Below are 18,652 nucleotides of genomic sequence, written 5' to 3' on the forward strand. Positions count from 1 at the left end.
GAGAGAGAGAGAGAGAGAGAGAGAGAGAGAGAGAGAGAGAAAGGTGTGCGCCACCACGGCCGGCCCAAAGTCACCTTCTACCACCATCCTAGCAGGCTACCTGGTCTGCTCCTGTCACAAGCCTAAGCTCGTCTCTCACCAGCCTGTTCTCGCCACACTGTCCTCTCTCTTGAACCACAACAGGGAGTTTGGCTTCTTACTCTGCTAAATCCCCAACATCTAAATTAAAGCCTAAGAAGCAGGGACCTAGGGGATGAATATTCTTCCCGTTTCGTGGGGGGTCATGTCTCCAGGACATAGGGTACAGGGCATACAGGCTGTATTTCCCACCCAGGGTCATCTGAGCCATGCTGAGACCCCATCCCGCCCCTGGCCACTCTGGATCCTCCACCTCACCATTCTGACATGGCTGCAGGCTACAGCGGTCCACCCTCTTCTCACAGTTAGAGCCTTGGAAACCAGGTGGGCAATGACAGACATAGGCAGAGTCAGGATCTTCACCACCAACACACAAGCCGCCATTGAAGCAGGGTCCATCTGCGCATGTGACCCCGCTCACCTCACATCGAAGCCCGTAGAATCCCCGGGGACAGGCACATTCAAAGGAGCCAGGGGTTTCCTGAATAGAGAGACAAGCTGGCTTTGGGCAAGAGACTCCTTGGAGCCAAATCCCTTCCTCCTTTACCCCTATGGGTGGCTTTGTTCATCCCCAAGACCCAGGGTACAGGAATTCCCCAGGAACGCTGCTCACATACCCTTCAATCTAGTCCATGTTGTTATTTCTACACGTGAAACCCTAGTGTGGGTGAAGCTCTGGAAGCCCGGGAAGCTGTCCCCACCACAACTGAACCTACCATAAGGCACCTACCTGCCCTGCCTCCCACCACACACACACACACACACACACACACACTGCTCACTTCCCCCATGAGAGCAATTTTAAAAGACAGGTCTCTCTGTCCTCGGAGGCCAGGACGGCCAGGAACTCAGGAGCTCAGGTCCCAAGTGCTGGGGTTACAGGAGTGAGCCACACCACACCTACCACCACGAGAGCTTCTTTCAGGTGCCCCGTCCCCCACCTGAAGGCTGGACTCAGCACTGTGCATGTGCAAGGTAAGCGGTCAGACACTGAGCTGTGGTTCCAGCTTCCCCACCGTTAGTGTGTGAGGGATTGAACCCTGGGCCTCTCTAATGTTAAGAAAGCGCTTGACTCCTGCCTGAGCTGGGACCCCAAACCCTCACTGGTGGACAAGAGCTCTAGCCCTGAGCCACACCCCCAGCTCCTTATTGGAGGATTCTAGGCAGGCCCTCTGCTGAGCCACGCCCTCAGCCCCCTTACTGCTAAACTCTAGGCAAGGGCGCTTGCTACTGAGCCCTAGCCCAACAAGGAGGATTCACCGAACTCCCTTTCGCAGGCCCTCTCTGTAGCTTGAATCGCGTCTCGCCCAAGCTGTCCGTGTCAGAAGGCCCGCCAGACTCTACTCTCCCAGCGACCTCCTTCCCAGCTCCGTTCCTTTGCTGCCTCCATGCCACTCGCCTGGCCTGCCCTCTCTAGCTGCCTCCTGTTTTCTCGGCTCAGGGCCTGTCCTCAGGAAGCTGTCCGATACCATCACCTTCCATATGTGCCCCATCCTAAACCTTTCAGCTCACCGAAACCCCACAGGGTACCATTAATGCCGCTCACACACCTTGTGACACTGCCAATTTACTTTTTGCTTTTCAATACCATTTCATACCCTAATCCTGCTTTAAGGTCCAAGTTGCAGGCAGGAGAGCCCGCCTCCAGGAAGGCTTCCAGATAGTTGCTCCGGGGCTTCCTCCCAGACCACAGTGTTATGGAGCCAGGGGAGGTGCGGGTGGGGGTGGTGCTGGAACTCACAAGGTAAAGTTCTAATCAGGTCAGCCATGGTGACATAAACCTGTAATCCTAACACTCAAGGTGGCCAAGGCAGAAAACTGAGGAGTTCTAGGCCAGCCCTTTGTTAATCAGAGTTCCAGTGAGGGTTTTAGTTAGCTAAAAGCTATCTCAAAGAAAGCAGTGTGCAGTGGGCTTGCCAGACATGGTAGCAACACTCCTTTAACCCCAGTGTTTATGAGGCCTAGATAGTTCTCTGGGAGTTCAAGACCAGCCTGGCCTCCATAGTGAGCTCAAGTCCAGCAGGGGCTACACAGTGAGAGTCTGGGGTACGGAGGAACTGCCAGGAAGGTAAATGGTTTCTGCGCAAACATGAGGGCCTGAGGTCGGATCCCTAAAACCCCCGTAAAGGCAGGCTTTGTGGTGCCCATCTGTGATCTCGGTGATGCTAAAGGAGTAAAGACAGAAAGACTGGCCGGGCGTGGTGGCGCATGCCTTTAATCCCAGCACTCGGGAGGCAGAGGCAGGCAGATTTCTGAGTTCGAGGCCAGCCAGGTCTACAAAGTGAGTTCCAGGACAGCCAGGGCTATACAGAAAAACCCCTGCCAAAAAAAAAAAAAAAAAAAAAGCCGGGCCTGGTGGCGCAGGCCTTTAATCCCAGCACTTGGGAGGCAGAGGCAGGCGGATTTCTGAGTTCGAGGCCAGCCAGGTCTACCAAGTGAGTTCCAGGACAGCCAGGACTATACAGAGAAACCCTGTTTCGAAAAACNAAAAAAAAAAAAAAAAAAAAAAAAAAAAAAGAAAGACTGACAGACAGGCCTGGTCGAACTAGCCAGCTCAGGCTCAGTGAGAGTCCCTGTCTCAAAAATTAATTGAAACTCGATAAAGACACTGGTGTCTACATCTGGTCTCCACAATGTGCACGCATGTGCATTCGTGTATGCACGCGCCCCCCCCCACACACACACACTCGCAATTAAGATACTGACACTACAGCTGCCCCCATTGGCACATGGGTTCCCATCACAAGGTCCAGGCCCAGGTAAATGGCATCCAGTGCTGGCAGGATCAGGGACCCTGGAGTTCAGGCAGCTACTGGTGGAGACAGGGACCGTGCAGAGGGGTCCAGTCCAGCCCTCCAGGCAACGGCATTCATCAGGCTCTTCACAGTAGCCGTGCTCAGGACTGCAGCCTGCTCGACACACAGCTGCAGGAGGAAGCAGAGGAGAGGCAGAAAGAACAAGATGTGAGTGCTAGAGCAGGTTGGGACCCAGGGCCATCAGTTCCCTAAAGGAGATCAATGGGGTGTGAGAAGGGACTCGGATCCGCGCTTAAGTAGCAGAGCAGGGCACGCATAGGGACTCACGCGGGGCTTCGCACTCATCTGGGAATGGCGTGCAGGGTCGCAGTCCCGGGCCACACCGCGAGGGGGCACTGCGTGAGCGGCACAGGCGCGCGCAGGCGGCCCCGACAGCGGGCGGCTCGCAGCGCGCGCGGTAGGAGAAGTGCAACTCCCACGTGCCTGTGCGTTGCACATCGCGGGCCCAAGGGCCCCCAGCCGCCATGCGTCTGCGGCCGGCCACACGTGCGAGCAGGTTCCAGGCCGGCCCTGCGGAGAGAATGATGTAGAGCACTGAGATTCAGGTCATCTCCACCCCCTCCTGGAAGTTCCTTGTCGTGGTTAGGTGAAGAGTAGAAGCCCTCCTTAGCAAGCCTGCCCTCCCCTTAACGCACCTAGGGACCTGCATGGCATATCTAGTGTTAAGATAACACTAACTCCTAAGATAACGCCTGTATTAGCCTCCAAGATGTTTGAATATTAAAATAGGAGACTTCTAACACCTTGTGACATCAATAGCTATGGACAGGATCTCCAAAAGTGAAGTCAGAGCGCCCCCTCAAGGTCTTATGCGTAGTGGCTCCACTCATGCCTGTAATCCCAGCAAAAGCCTCACAAAGAGCAAAGCCTTAAGCCAGATGGATGGCCTCGCGCCTAGTACGACGGAGGAGCCTTATCCAGAAAGCGGAAAAGAGACAACCAACCTCAAAGCGGTGGTTCCTGCTCACAACCACGCCAGCATTCAGGAGGCGGAGGCAGGAGAACTGTGAATTCAAGGACACCCTGGGCTACACAGCAAGTTCAAGGCCTGTCTACATTATGTGACACCCTGTTTCAAGAAAAAGACTTCAATTTTAGGTGCAGCATAGCGGGGGCAATTCCTATAGTGGGCGTGTCGAAGACAGTCTGGGCTACAGGAGACAGTTTTCAAATACAAAATCAGGGCCAAGGAGATGGCTCAGAAGTAGAGAGTCCCAGGAATCCACTAGGGACTAGCAGCAAGGCTCAATGATAAGAGTCTTGCCTAGCATATGGGGAGTTCTTCTCTATTACAACAGATAAGATACAATAAATGGATTTTGGAGCCCTTTAGCTGTCTCATTTTGGGATCAGAGCTGCTCAACCTCTACCAGGACACGCTCTTTACATTACCATTAGGAATTTTAAATTATATTTATACCCAGACTGCCCACAGATCCAGAACCACTAGCCCAATGCCACGTCCCAGGAGCTATGATGACATCACAAGCCCAGCAGGAGTGCTCCACTTTAGAGGCAGCCCATTACCTGTCCTGAACCCGACACTGCCCCTCCCTACCCATGAGACTGAAGACACCCACCTCCAGCACGCTCTCCCAGCTGTTCTCTCCAGGTCTCAATGATGAGGGAGAAGGTGCCCTGGTTGGACAGAGAAGGGAGAGAGTCAAGAGAGGAAGCGGGGTCAGGGAAGCTCACTGCCGGCCAGAACACAACATAGAGTCTGGCTCTGGGACTGAGCTGTGGGGCATTCCCAGAGGGAGCTGCCCAGAGAGCCAGCAGCATTGAGGTCTCATTGTGCCAGGTGTGTTTGCACATACCTGTAATCCCAGCGTTCAGGAGGCTGAGGTAGGAGGGTTTCAAATATGAAGTTAGTTTGGGGTTATCTAGCAAGACCCTGTCCAAAAGGACAGGAGAGGAAATAAAATATGGAAAAAGTTCCCAACGATGTCTACATTTCAAATACGGGCCCTGATTCTTTTTGAGATGTGCAAGGTACAGGGATGGGCATCAGGATTCAGTAAGTGACCCGATGTCCCAACCAGAAGAACTAAGGCTGAAAACATGAGAGGTGAGGTAACCTCAAGAAAATGCTTGAGGGCTGGTGAGATGGCTCAGTGGGTAAGAGCACCCAACTGCTCTTCCAAAGGTCCAGAGTTCAAATCCCAGCAACCACATGGTGGCTTACAACCACCCATAACAAGACCTGACGCCCTCTTCTGGAGTGTCTGAAGACAGCTACAGTGTACTTACATATAATAAATAAATAGATAAATAAATAAATAAATCTTTAAAAAGAAAATGCTTGAGAGGAGCCCCAGGTTCAAAGAGATCTTGAATAAAGACAAAAATCCCTAACTCGACTAGCTGTTGCACCCCATAATTCCAGCACTTGGGAGATGGGAGTGAGTGGAGGCAGGAGGATCAGGAATTCACGACCAGATTCAGCCACATAGTGAACTCAGAGACAGCCAGGCTTGTCTCTAAAAATACAAAACAAAATACTAACAACAACAACAAAACAGGATGAGAAGAGGATTCACTGGGTACAAAGCACTTACTGAAAACCTTAGTTCAACCCCCTGGGTCCCACATGATAAATAAAGGACAGAACTGAAATTGTCCACATATCGCTGTAAAGCGTATTCGTGAGTATCACACACACACACACACACACACACACACACAACCATAAAGAGATGAGAAGCCCAGTTTTAAGACATCCCTGAAAAAAAAAAAAAAAAAAAAAAAAGACATCCCTGAAGAGGGTAGCGGAGGGCGGAGGGGGTCTGAGAATGTGGGTTTGGGGAGGAGGGGGTAGTAAAGGTTCTGGGGCAAGGGATGGTGTCGGGAGATGGGGACAGAAAGTGGAGGTTGTGCTCACCGGCCAGGCATCACGGAAGGGCACACGTACGAGGCCATCAGGCAGCAGCAGGGCAGCCGCTGACTCTCCGGGGTGCTCCGTGTAGACCGGGACGCTCGTGCTCAGTGCTGCGCCCAGGGCGCACAGGGACTCGGTGGCCTCCTGGGAGACTCCCGGCTTCAGGCAGACCCTGAAGAAGAGGCGGCAAGGGCCTCGGGCATTGCAGGGGGAGCGTGGGGTCCCGGGGCCTGGGCCTGGCCCGAAAGAATGAATTTGTAGCTCGAAGACACCAGCTGGCAGTGCCTGGAACAGAGAGGGCCACAAAGTTAAGGGACCGTAGGGACCTAGGTATCTGTCTGCCCCATGAAAAGTCTCTAAGACCTCCAGGTCTCAGCCCAACCCCATCTGTTCCTTTCCTTTCTGTATCCCGCCGAATCTGACCTGAGGAAGGAGAAAAGCCAGGATCAGCGTCTGGGGAAGCGAAGACACCTGCAGAGAGACCATGCTTTGGGGGACAGGATGGGGAAATAGTCTCAGGAGTCGCAGCTGCTGGATGCCAGAGTCTTATATCTGAGGGAACGCCCCGCCCCCTCAGGCCAATCTTCTGGCTACCGACCTAGAGGGGTCCCAGGGAAAGGGATACAGTAACTCTATGTGGGCGACTTGGTGAGGTTCATCCTGAGTGTGATTGCATGCGCCAATCTTAGTTTCTAAGATTCTATGCGTACTGAAGTGGGAGAACGGAAATACAGGTGCATTCCTCTCTACCATGTATGTACTTATGTGCGGTCCTGTCCACTGTGGAGGACCCTATGAACCAATGAGTGCTGTGAATGCGTCTCCAGCGGGCTGTGTGTGAGGTTACAAGGAAGCGTTGTGTTTCGTAGCCCCACAGATGAGGCGGTGAGGAGGAATCCTGAGTTCTTTGTGTGGACCCCTGTGTGTTTGTGGAAGACCTCTCGTATGTATGCATGCGCGTTTCCCCTTCTTAAAACAAAGCCTCCCCCCCCCCCCCGCGAAACCAGCATCGCCACCAGACGCCAGGCTAGGAGCCTGGTCTTGGAGGGGCCTCCCAGCTGTATGTAAATGTTGCCATCTGCCGGGCGGCCGTGCCCCTCCCCCTTTGGCCGCAGCTGGGCCTCCCATTTGGGCTCAGGAAGGTGTGAGAGGCAAACGGACAGGAAATTAGTCTTCGGTCTTCGGGCACCAGGGGCCCACTCTTCACCCCAGATGAATGGAGCTGCCCATCCCACCCCCGGGGGAGGGGATTTCGCAGGACCCAGGCAAGTAAAGCAAAGTAGGTGCGGGTGCCCAGGATCTGGTCATAGTGTGTTGGCGTCAGACGGTGAGCAAGACTGCTCAGAGGAAACCCACTCCCCACCCCCAGTAAATACTAAGTTAATACTGAGAGCTAGTAATTTTAGGGAAAATACAAGTTGCTCCTATATCCACATTTGTCTTGTAGAGGGGAGGCGGCTATAGTCCCACTAAATATTTAGTCGAACAAGAGGCGTCGGTGGGCATGGCAGACCTGTAATCCCAGCACTGCAGAAGCAGGACAACCAAGAGAATGAAGCCAGCCTAGACGACATAGAGCCTTTCTCAAAAACAATACACGAACATACCACAAAACCCCACCAGACCTGGTTTTGCTTCACCACAAGGCAAGGTGGTATTTCCAGAGTTCTGAATCACAAATACAGCAGACTTTAAGGGATTTCTGAAAATCTTAACTGTTTAGGACTTTCTTTCTTTCTTTCTTTTTTTAGATTTTATTTATTTATTATATGTAAGTACACTGTAGCTGTCTTCAGACACTCCAGAAGAGGGAGTCAGATCTCGTTAAGGATGGTTGTGAGCCACCATGTGGTTGCTGGGATTTGAACTCTGCACCTTTGGAAGAGCAGTCGGTTGCTCTTATCTGCTGAGCCATCTCACCAGCCCTGTTTAGGACTTTCTGTTACGCACAGAAACAGAGGCCCTGCTAAGGCCTGGGGCATGAGGAAGATCCCGGGGGGGGGGGGGACAGCAAAGGCAGGGGCCCTGGGCCAACCATGCCTGCCCCACCAGCCATCCCAGGAGCTTTTCCTCTCATTCACTCTAGACTCTGCTGTCACACACCTTCCGGAGAGGCCCTCTAGATCATTCCATCCGGTCTAAAACAGCATCTTCCAGCTGGTGAGATAGATGGCTTAGCCAAGGTACTTTCTGCCAAGCCTGGCGCCTGTTTTATCCCTTGGATCCACATGATGAGGAACTGCCCCCACCACTGTTCCCTGACTGTATGCTCATGCCCACCCTAGCCCCAGACATATAAAAAATGTAAAATAAATAAACACCACTAAGGCCCCAAAGCACTGCTTCTCTCCTCAGTTCTCTTTCCTGTGCTAAGGACTGAACAGCCCTCATGCCTGTTAAGTTAGCACTCTGGCTGAGCTATGCTCCGAGCCCTTGTCTAGTCTAAGACAGAGTGGCCAGCCTGAAACTTTCCACCCTCCTGCCTGTTTCCCAAATAGCTAGAATTATAGTCTTATGTGTTCCCCTTTTCTCTGCCCCCATTTTTTCTCTCTATTCCCCCACAACTGCCTGCCTTACATCTCCCCTGAGGGGACAGTGGAGCACAGCTTCCTAGCAGCCTTGTTCACTACTGTCTTGGGGGAGTGGGCTGAAACAGCTGGTGCCAGCAGGTACTTAAGCAACCAACTGCAGTGTAACTAAAACTCACTCCCAGAGATGGACACTTAGACCTTGTCCCGAGAGCTTGAGTGGAGGGACCTGGGAATTCTGATCCCACCACTGGGTGTGAGGAGGGGACATGACTATACACAAACGACTCCACACAAAGAGCCCCGGAGTTCAAGGCATTTGGGGTTAAATGCCTCCCGCCTCAGCATATGAGCACCTTCTCAGGGCTTCTGCACCTATGCTCAATTCTCTCCCCCAGTGAGAGTGATATGAGGCAGGGTTGAGGTAGCAGTCGCATTTCAAATCCATTCGAGAAGAGTGTGGTGGTGCATGGCTGCAACCACAGTACTCAAGGGGCCGAGGAAGGAGGTCCACTTAAGTACAAAGCCAATCTGAGCTACATAGATCACCTCAGACAAGAGGCCCCCTCCCTCAGAGGGCTCTGAGGGACAGAGTATGTTTCCCCCACTCTGAAAATCAAGTTCCCTCCATCCACAACTCATTCCACCCAGGATCCTATCCCTACACCAGGCTTTGATCCACTGTTGCTCTTTTAATCCCAGCACTGGAGGGAGAAGAGACAGGCAGTTCTGTGAGTTGGAGTCCAACCTGGTCTACACAAAGAATTCCAGGCAGCAAGTTATACAGTGAAACCCTGTCTTGGAAGAAGGCAGGAAAAAAAAAAAAAGAGGGAGCCCTCAGAATATGTCGGGAGCACCCCTCTATTGCCTAGTACTCTAGGCTGAGTTTTGGTGTTACTTGTAAATTCTTTGTATAGTGTCTTGCTACATAACCAGTTTTGCTTCAAACTTAACAGTTCTCCTGTGTCTTAAATGCTGAAATTACAGCCCTGTGGTACACCAACCTTTTCCTCCATGGTATCACCAAAGGCATTTTAAACAATCTAGAATGCTGTCTCATCTGGCCCATGTCTTCAAAGTGCAAAAAAGCATTAATTTTTTGTTTTACATAGGCTAATACTAGATGCTGGCTGGAGCAGAGGCTTGCGTAAGAGACAAAACAGATGCTTCACCCTTCTTCAGACAGGAAGAAACTAAGACCTTAAGTCTTAAGTACCTTGTCAAAGGTTTGTGTGGCTACTATGATTTGTTAACTATTTTGGGAGGGCTGGAGAGATGGCTCAGCAGTTAAGAACAATGGCTGCACTTGCAGAGGACATAGGTTCAACTTCCAGCACCCACACAACAGCTCCCTCACAACCTTTCTGACATCCGTGAGTTCTAGAATAAGTACACAGTGCATTGACAAAGCACCTATATACATATTACAAAAACGAATGGACGATCATTGGGGCTGGAGAGATGGTTCAGGTCAAGACCACTGATTGCTGTTCCAGAGGACCTGGGTTCAATTCCCAATACCCACATAGTGGCTCAAAACTGTAACTCCAGGTCTAGGGGATCCAACACCCTCACAAAGAAATGCATACAGGCAAAACACCAATAAATATCAATAAAAATTAATTAAAAACCCTATTAGTTTATAGATGTAAAAAGTGACCTCAGGGAGGATTACAGCCAGTAAGAAACTCACAACTACTCCCATGCTTAAATGCCACAAAGCTACGCTTTTCAAAGCGGAAGCTAGCAGGCATGCGTGACTGTTAAAGAGGCTGGGGACACAGCTCAGTAGGCAGAGCTAAGGGGGTGCTTCTTGGCATAACGATGTCCCCAGCGTCACACCAAGGGGTATGGTGGTACACGCCTGTGACCCTGTCACCCAGGAGGTGGCTGAGATCAGGAGTTCCGGGTCATCCTTTGCTACATGGTTACTCCAAACCCAGCATGGGCTACCCACCAACAAACCCATCCAAACCAGACACCAGAATGATGGCTCAGAGAGGATGAGAGGCCTCAGTAATGGCTGGTGTTCTGTCCCTAAGACCCACACCGTAGAGGAATAAACTCCCAAGTTGTTGTCTTCTCTCCCCCCACCCCCACCCCACAGGGGGAGAGAGCTCCCGATGAGGACAGGGCTCACTGGTACACCGCCTGCTTGGCATGTTCCAGGCTGTATGCTCCATCCCTAGTTCCACAAAGATAAAAAACAAAGCTAGAGGAATCCGATGGTCTTCTTGTTTTTAAATCTTGATTTCTAGCAGAGAACAGCAGCACCTGCCTCCAGTCCCAGCTTATTTAGGACTAGGAATTCTAGGCTAACCTGAGCTAAATAAGGACCAGTCTCCAAAAGAAGAAAAAAATCCTGGGGCACAGTGGCGCACGCCTTTAATCCCAGCACTTGGAAGCAGATGCAGGTGGGCCTCGAGATCAAGGCTAGCAAGCTCTATGCAGTGAGACTCCAAAAAGTCTCCAAAAAGAAAAAGCAATCCGTATTTCTGGCTTCTAAGAGGCATGGCTGACCGCACAGCTCCAGAACCACATTCCCAAGGACCCACACACAGCAACGAGGCTGACAGCCCTTGAGGCGGCTCCCCAGAGGTCGTACTTCTCTTTATTTCCACAGCACACAAGGAGTCCAGAGCCAGAGAAAGAGAGGGAGAGAAAGAGAGGCTTTTCTTTGCAGCTCATAGAGTATATGGGAAGACATGTGCAGCAGAAACCCAGGTTTTCAGTTTCAGGCTGGCAGGAGCCCCACTCCAACGAGGCACTCACGGTAGCCAGCCCTGTGGTGGTGCTCAGTCACTGTGAATGACGACCGAGTCCAAGACCTCACCCCAACGCCCCATCTGGACTCTGGACACAGGCATTGTGGCATCTGGGACTCGCTTTATTGGACACATAGCTGTCCACACCTTGCCGTGTGAGGGCTGGGGCCCGAGGCTCAGGCATCAAGTCTCTGAGGGAGCCTAGACGTCAGGGCTGCTTGGAGCGAGGCCACAGTCGGCTGGTGAGTGAGCCAAAGAAGAGGCCCTGCTTGTTGGACTTGGAGAGCTCTGCCAGGCGCTGCTGCTCCTCCTGGGGTTGAGGGACAGAAAAAGACAAAGGTCAACTCAGGAGCCTGCCTGCCATTACACTCGGGCCCAGTATAGAACCCCGGGTCCACCTGTTAGATCCAGAGCCTGGAGAGAGCACCCCTGAGCCCCAGGGGTGCAGGACCAACATGCATGAGACACTCTTATCCCTAGCACACTCAGACACAATGAAAGTCAGATGCAATGCCCGTACACGCAGCATTCAGAAGACTGAGGCAGGGAGAATGAGAGGCTAAGGCCTGCCTGACATACATGAGACATTATCTCAAAAAGAGAACCAACAAGACACTCCTCCCCCGAGCTGAGGCCAAGCATCCACAGCGTCCACAGATCCCTGTGCATAGCTCTAAGCACACACACAGTCTACCATGAAAGGTTCTAGGACCCCCCAAGGCCATGGACTTGTCTATTTTCTGCCTCCTGCCTCCACCCCTGCAGGGCAGGCTGGGTGAGAGCCCCACCCGAGGCCAATTCCAAAGTGCCCAGTGGGGACTAGAGCCTAACCTGCTCAAGCCGGCTCTGCCGCTGTTTGAATGCCTCCAGAGGGTCATCCTCTAGAGCATAGTGCTCCAGCACAGTCCGGACATCCTCCACTTGGTTCAGTGCAATGGCTGTAGGCACGACAGGTAAAGGGGTACTAGTTAGTCAGGCCTTAGCATGACCCAGGGTGAGGGTCTGCACACCCTGGGATGTGGTCAGTGCTGAGAGGGTTCCTCCAAACATGCCCAAATAACCCCTACGAGAAATGCCTGGATAGTTCAGAAAGTTACAGAAGGCTCAAGGATACTCATAAATCTTCCACCCTGATTGCTCAGTTTTACACTAATGACAAGCTAAAATCAAGTGTCTGCCATTTTCTTCAGGGTTAAGGGCTCTGGAGCAGACATCAGGGTAAGCCTCACTCTTAAGGAAGGCAGACAGGTCCAGCAAGACCCGGTCATCTGAGTTGCCATCCCAGGGCCGCAGGGCAACACCGTTGAAGGGCTGGAGACGGAAAGCTTCCTTCTTGCAGTCCACAACTACTACTCGGGCTGGATCCCGATTCAGACAGGAGATGTCCTGGAAGTGAGTGGATCAGGGCATCAGCTCCCCGCCCTGGGGACCGCAGAGGGGACAGACAGACACAGCAGCGTACACTTGAGGACATGGCTCGCAAAGTCCCCCAGATACAGGTTATGGAGGGTAGCTTCAGGCTTCTGGGAGCTGGGTCTCTGGAGAGAGCATCGGCTCTGTCTGTGGATCAGTTCACACCGCATGTCTGCATCAGGCTACAACCAGACTCACTTCAAGCCAGGAATTACAGACAGGCCTTGTCAAAGCCTGAGTTTATATACCATGAGTCACCAAGACATAAGGGAGAACCTAACAACACGTCTAATAGGGCCTGGTCACCACGTTTCGATGCTTGGCTAGCTGAGGAAACAGGCTGTATGACAGTCCCAAGCACAGCCTCGGGGAAGCCACCAACAGCTCCAGAAGCAAGGCCTGGGACCCCGCCCCTTAGACAACCTGGAGGCAAGCACTGACATCAGAAGGAGCAAGGCCCCTTCTCTCAGAGGTTATAAGCACCCCCCAAATCTATCCCAGAAGCCCACCGTGATCCCCACATGGCACCTTCACATGATGTCCCTCCATATATCTGGTGGCGTCCCGGAACAGACGGTAGGAGATGAAACCATGAGGGTCCACACTATCAATGAGTGGAAATGCAGTCTGCAAGGACAGAGAGGAGAGGTGAGGCTAGGTCCGGCCGGGGCGTCTGTCAACACACCTGGGTCATTTCTGCCTCAGGGCCTCACCATGCCAGTCTCTGATGTGAAGATGACTATTTCATACAGAGGGGCAAGCTGCTGGAACAAGGTCTCGATGCCTGGACGCTTCTTAAACCTCCAGCCAGTGGCCAGCTGCAGGGGCAGTAAGGACAGGGGAGCGTTTAGACCAAAAAGCCCAAAGGGTCAAGACCCTGCCTGCGGGCCCCAGAGGCAGGCATCTGTCTACTTCTGGGGATGAGGAGCATATGGCTTGGCCTCACTCATGTGGCACAAGGACTCTAAGCAAAGCCGACTCATGTCTGTCACTCTAAAGTAGGCACCAAAGGACACAAGAAGGAAGAGAACACACGGCAGTGGGGTGACCCAGCCCCCCAAGAGGATCCCAACACACTGCCTTCTGCAGGACACACCGACCACTCTGGGTGCAGAAGGACCCCGGTAAGCTCCAGGACCAGTGTGTAAGGTGGCTGGTAGTAGGGCTCCCGCAGAGGGTCTGGGAGAAGGCAGGGACTGGTGGGCTCGATGATCATCTGCAGGAGAGAATGGGCCAATCATTCAGATACGGGGCTGGGAATGGGCGTGGGGACTGAGCCCAGCCCTTCTACGCCCACCCCACTCACCTGTCTGTAATCTTTGAAGTATTTGTATGTCCGGCGCAACTGCTGAACCAGAATTGGATCTAGAACACCAGGCACAAAGGGATTCTGAAGTAAACCACTGTCCCACCTCCAGGACAGATGAGCTTATTTTTATTATTTCTTTACTTGCAGAACAAACAGATCTCTTAAGAAAAAGTGAGAAAAAATTCCCAAGAGTGGGAAGGATTTTAAAGGAAGAATACTTATTTGTTTTGGTCTTTGTTTTTGCTTGGTTTGGTTTCTCTAAACAGAGTTTCTCTGTGTAGCCCTGGCTGCCCTGGAACTCACTCTGTAAACCATGCTGGCTTTGAACTTGTGGAGATCCACCTGCCTCCGCCTTCCTGTACTGGGATTAAAGTCGGGGGCCACTACACCCAGCTGATATTTTTCTAAAAGATTTATTATTTATTAAGTATTTTATGTCTATGCTCTATCTGCATGTACACCTGTGTGCCAGAAGAGGGCATCGGATCCCATTACGGATGCTTGTGAGCCACCATGTGATGGCTGGGGATTGAACTCGGGACCTCTGAAGAGGAGCCAGTGCTGTTAACTGCTGAGCCGTCTCTCTAACCCACCACTACCCCTGGCAGGCATTTTTGTTGCTGTTGATTTTGGAGGGTATCCAAAAAACTTTTTTATTAAACATTCATTTGTGTGTGCATGTGGTCTCAATATGTAGCCCTGGCTGTCCCGGAACTATGTAGACCAGGCTGGACTTGAACTTATATAAAGATCCCTCTGCCTACCTCCCAAGTGTTAGGATTAAATAGAAGCATGCCTTCTTTCCTGGAGGTATTTTTAATGGTTGTAATACTAGCATCTGAGTAGATACCCAGAACATGGCTTAAAACATCCCACAACACACAGGACAGACTCCCTGCCACTACCTGGTTGGACGTAGGAATACAGCTGGCTTGCAGCAGCACAGGCCTGTCGCCCAGCTATCCAGGGGGCAGCCAGGATTACATAATGAGTTTGAAGTCAAAGTAGGCAATTTTGTAAGATCTTGTCTCAAAGGATGGGGTGGGGATGGCTGCACCAGCAGGCAGGAGAGATGGCCCAGTAGTTGGGTCCCTGACACTCACGTCAAGAGGATGACAAACACCTGTTACAGCAGCTCCAAGGGACCCAAAGCTCTCATCTAGCCTTGGAAGGCATCTGCATCCATGTGTCAGCACACACACACACACACACACACACACACACACACCTCATTTTAAAATGAAACAACACAACAGTGAAGACGAAGAGCCCTTGCCTAGCACCAATCCTCCAACCCCAGTAGCCATTGTCCTAATAAAAACCATCAGTGTTAGAATCAATGGTGGAAACTCTAGGCTAAGTGAACACAGGGAATCCACTGGAAATATTTCAGTGTCTTTCTTAATCTAGCTCTGTATGTGTGCCTGCCTCTTAAAAGTCACAGTGTGGAAGCCAGTTTCAACTAATAGGCACACTTTAAACCTCCCTTGTCTACTTGCCCAATTTAGGTAATTTGTTTAAACCAGTGGGGTGCAGGGCATGGTAGTGTAGGCCTTCAATTCCAGCAATTGGGAGAAGAGACAAGTGGATCTCTGTGGGTTTGGGATTAGCCTGGTCTACACAGTGAGCTCCAGGACAGCCAGGGCTACCCTGTCTCAAAAACAAATAAATAAGAAAAAAAGATAAAACAAGGGGGTTGACCTCTCCAGTTAAAAGCAGACTCACCCACCTGCCTGGTGTGAACAAAACAATCAGTGCTTGTACATGCTGTCTGCACGCCTCCCACACACACAGGGGTCTTTCTGACCCACAAACTTCACTTTCTCTAAGAAAGGGTCAGGTAAAAAACCGCAACTATTCCACTATCTAATTTACTGGAAGTCCCTTAAACTCTGGTAGTCTGGGTGTGTGGAGAAGGGGGGGGCAGAGACACAGACACAGAGAGACATTGTTTTGGAAATGAGGCATGGGTTGGAGGAAGGACTTGGGGATTAAAAAAAAAAAAAAAAAAAGAGGGTGTTATAAAAGAGTGAGGTCAGGGGCTGCAGATGCCTAGATCTAAGGCACAGAAAGCCCTGTGTCTGGGATGGGCTGCTGATGCTCCCTGCCTCCATCTGTTCCTGACCATCTGCTCCAGGGCGGAGGGGCCGGGAAAAGGTGCTGGGCTTTTGTCACGTCTGTCCCCTGAGCCATCTAACTGTCAAACCTCCACGGATGGAGGGGTTGGTGTACAAACAGCACAGGACAACAGCACTCTAAACGAATAAACAGAGCACCAGAGGTGGAAAGGAAGCTCCCTCTGTGTTTAATCACTCACCACTGTCGAATTCATCAGGAATCTGGAGGAGAAAAAGGAAAGGTTTGAAAGGGCAGAGGCAGAGCCCAGAACATTCAGTCTGCGGGCTCCAGGCTGAGCCCCGGGGAAGACAGGAGAGGCTCAGTGCAGACTACGAGAGAGCCTGATCCAATGGAAGGACACCTGCCCCACACCCTCACAGAACAGACTGCTCACACTCTGCCTCTCACGTTCCTCACCTTGGTGCCATTTTCATCCACAGGGTTGTTTCCTGCCGGGAGAGACAGACACAAATAAAGAAACCTGGAGCCCAGTCTGCTGGGTCTGGAGGGGGAGGAGAGTGAGGGGTGGGGACTCCCCACTCAAAGGGAATATTGCTGGAGGCACAGCTCTTGGATAAAGGGAGGAAGAGGTTGGGGGCCAGGATTCCAAGTGGGCCGGGGCTGAGCTGGACACAAGGGGAAGGTTACTCTTTTTCGGCTGAGACGGACACAGCTTCAGGCACTGTGACGGGTTATTCTCCACCAAAACGCACCTCAGTGCCTTGTCCCGGCTCTGAAACCAAGCACGCTGGTCTAGCCCTACTCTTCCCACCGTTCCCTTAGTTCCTGAATTCAGGTACAGGGAACAACTAGAGGATAGAACTTTTAAGTACAAGGGGTAGAAGGGGACTTCTTGAATTTCAAGGTGAGTATCCTAGTTGATGGAGGAGCCAGGGAATAAACTCAGTATGGGGAAAGGGGAGTTTCACAGTAGAAATCTGGGGGCCAACAGTCAAGGGTTATGTCTCTTACCAAAAATATAGACGATGCTGACAGTCCCGCCGGCTCCGAGCAAACCGGCGATCCAGAGCGCAATTTTTTTGGCATAGCTGGGTCCCTCTGAGCCTGGCGGGTGCTGTGGCCCTTGGGCCTTGGAGCCCCCACGGTTGACAATCTCAGTGGCCTGAGTGGAGGGGGATGGAGGAGAGGTCACAGAGAGAGAAATAACAGAATACTCTGACACTCAATTTGTCCAAGTAGCTTCAAGATCAAGAACCAGGAAGTGGACATCCGGAGCAGAAAACTGTGTCCCTGAAGGGCTGAGCTCAGAGGCTGATCCCCTCAGACGGTCACAAGGAAACTGTCTAGAGAATCACAGGGGTTCAAGAGCTGAAAGGGCGGATTGCTCAAGGTCTTGGAAGCAATAGCACTGCAGGGTCTGGAGCCAGGAAGAGTAGGGCAAGGAGAATAAGGGATGGGCGTGTGCGTGCGTGTTAGCATAGAGACGTCAAAACTAAGGGGACAGAGGGCACCCAAGGGACGGGATGAACAGTTAGATTATTCGGACACCCAGAGCCCAGGATGGAGGGGTCTGGAAGGGAAGGAAGCCAGGGCGAGGAGAGGCGATCCCCTGTCTGGGACTTTGGGAACGGAAAGTCACGGCCTTGGAGGTCAGAATGGCTAGGCTGAAACAGACGGCAGGCCCGATCCTTCCTGTTCCGCTCACCCACGGAGGCGACTGGAATGTCACTGGGACAGACCCTGGGTCCCAAGCGCCCTGGGCCCCACCCCCGTCAAGTATCACCTGAATGGTCACCGAGATCAGAACAGGTGACCGCTCCCGGCACCCACGTGGTTGACCTGGGCTCCACGGGATGCACTCGGGGCCTCCATAATCCAGCCCCGGGGGAGCAACGACGGTCCGCACAGGACGCGTGGGGACCCCGAAAACGCGGGCTCCGTCCCATTCAGCACCCCAAGGTGCGGTCGTCCAGACTCGCCGGGCTGCCACCAGACGCCCAAGACTTTAGAAAGAAGCCCCACAACGGGGCGCGCGTCCCGGGACCGCTCACCTGCTCCGGAGTGCGAGGAGGTGGCGGCGCCAGCCGCGTGCACAGCCCCCGCGCGCCTACCCGGAGCCCGCTCCGCAAGCGCGAGAACAGAGCCGCCGAGGCCGCCATCTTGCGCTGACGCCACGCGGCCCCGCCCACTCGCTCCCCTGACTCCCGCCCCAGGCGAGGACTACGACCAATGGGATCGCTGAGGTGGTGAGTGCGGACAGGAACGCGAGAGGGACAAAAGGGCCTGGGCGGAGTACCTTGGGTGCGCTTCGTGTCGGCTTTTCTTCTGGCTGTCCCCGAGCGCGAAATTGGAACTCTGTCATCTGGCACCACGCCCCCTGGGGCCCTAAGGACCGCCACCATCCAGTCGCTCGGACTTTGGCATTCACCTCCCATCGTCAGAGATGGACAGAGGCCCAAAAAGTGAGCTGAACCGGCAGCCCTGTTTTTCTCACGTGGACCAGGAGGCTGAACCAGTTTTCTTTCCCGTCCCCAGATCCCCTGACGCCGTAGTTTCTAGAAAGGAGTATCTTTCCTTGGCCCGACCACTTATCTGGATCTACCATTCATCTGAATTCAACCAAAGGAACGTTCCGTGCTGACTTGTTTAGATTAAGAAAGCAGTGAATTTGGGGTGCGGGAAGTCACCATGAGTCTTCACCAAATTGGGTTTTTTTTAAAAAATCT

The 18,652-nt window shown here is 52.5% G+C and overlaps 2 protein-coding genes across 2 annotated transcripts in view; both read right to left on the reverse strand.

The window, feature by feature from the left end:
- Dll3 (delta like canonical Notch ligand 3) overlaps nt 1–6,337 on the reverse strand; it is an 8,939-nt gene extending 2,602 nt beyond the window's left edge. The window contains exons 1-6 of the mRNA XM_021205657.2: nt 6,256–6,337; nt 5,836–6,117; nt 4,535–4,592; nt 3,222–3,464; nt 2,845–3,062; nt 397–619 (exon numbers count right to left, since the gene is read on the reverse strand). Of these exons, the coding sequence (XP_021061316.1) occupies nt 397–619; nt 2,845–3,062; nt 3,222–3,464; nt 4,535–4,592; nt 5,836–6,117; nt 6,256–6,318 (1,087 nt within the window). The 5' untranslated portion in view covers nt 6,319–6,337. The remainder of the gene's footprint in view (nt 1–396; nt 620–2,844; nt 3,063–3,221; nt 3,465–4,534; nt 4,593–5,835; nt 6,118–6,255) is intronic.
- A 4,589-nt stretch (nt 6,338–10,926) lies between these two features.
- Nucleotides 10,927–18,097, reverse strand: Timm50 (translocase of inner mitochondrial membrane 50). Its single transcript, XM_021198557.2, has 11 exons — nt 17,978–18,097; nt 16,938–17,088; nt 16,383–16,414; nt 16,165–16,186; nt 13,845–13,903; nt 13,635–13,754; nt 13,252–13,356; nt 13,067–13,165; nt 12,355–12,511; nt 11,957–12,063; nt 10,927–11,435 (listed from the first exon to the last, which is right to left on the reverse strand). Exons 1-11 carry the CDS (start codon nt 18,083–18,085, stop codon nt 11,334–11,336), a joined length of 1,062 nt encoding a protein of 353 aa, XP_021054216.1. The 5' UTR covers nt 18,086–18,097; the 3' UTR covers nt 10,927–11,333.
- Between the last annotated feature and the right edge of the window lie 555 nt (nt 18,098–18,652).

Source organism: Mus pahari, chromosome 1 (genome assembly GCF_900095145.1).
Source record: "Mus pahari chromosome 1, PAHARI_EIJ_v1.1, whole genome shotgun sequence".
NCBI lineage: Eukaryota > Metazoa > Chordata > Mammalia > Rodentia > Muridae > Mus > Mus pahari.

Bases quoted from the DNA above. Each gene is read 5' to 3' on its own strand.
- Timm50 (XM_021198557.2), bottom strand. From the start codon at position 18,085: ATGGCGGCCTCGGCGGCTCTGTTCTCGCGCTTGCGGAGCGGGCTCCGG. The intron at 13,166-13,251 runs GTGAGGCCCTGA...CTGTCCTTGCAG, and splicing joins TCACATCAGAGACTGGCATG to ACTGCATTTCCACTCATTGA. The intron at 12,064-12,354 runs GTGAGGCTTACC...TCGTGCCTACAG, and splicing joins CCTGTCTGCCTTCCTTAAGA to CCATTGCACTGAACCAAGTG.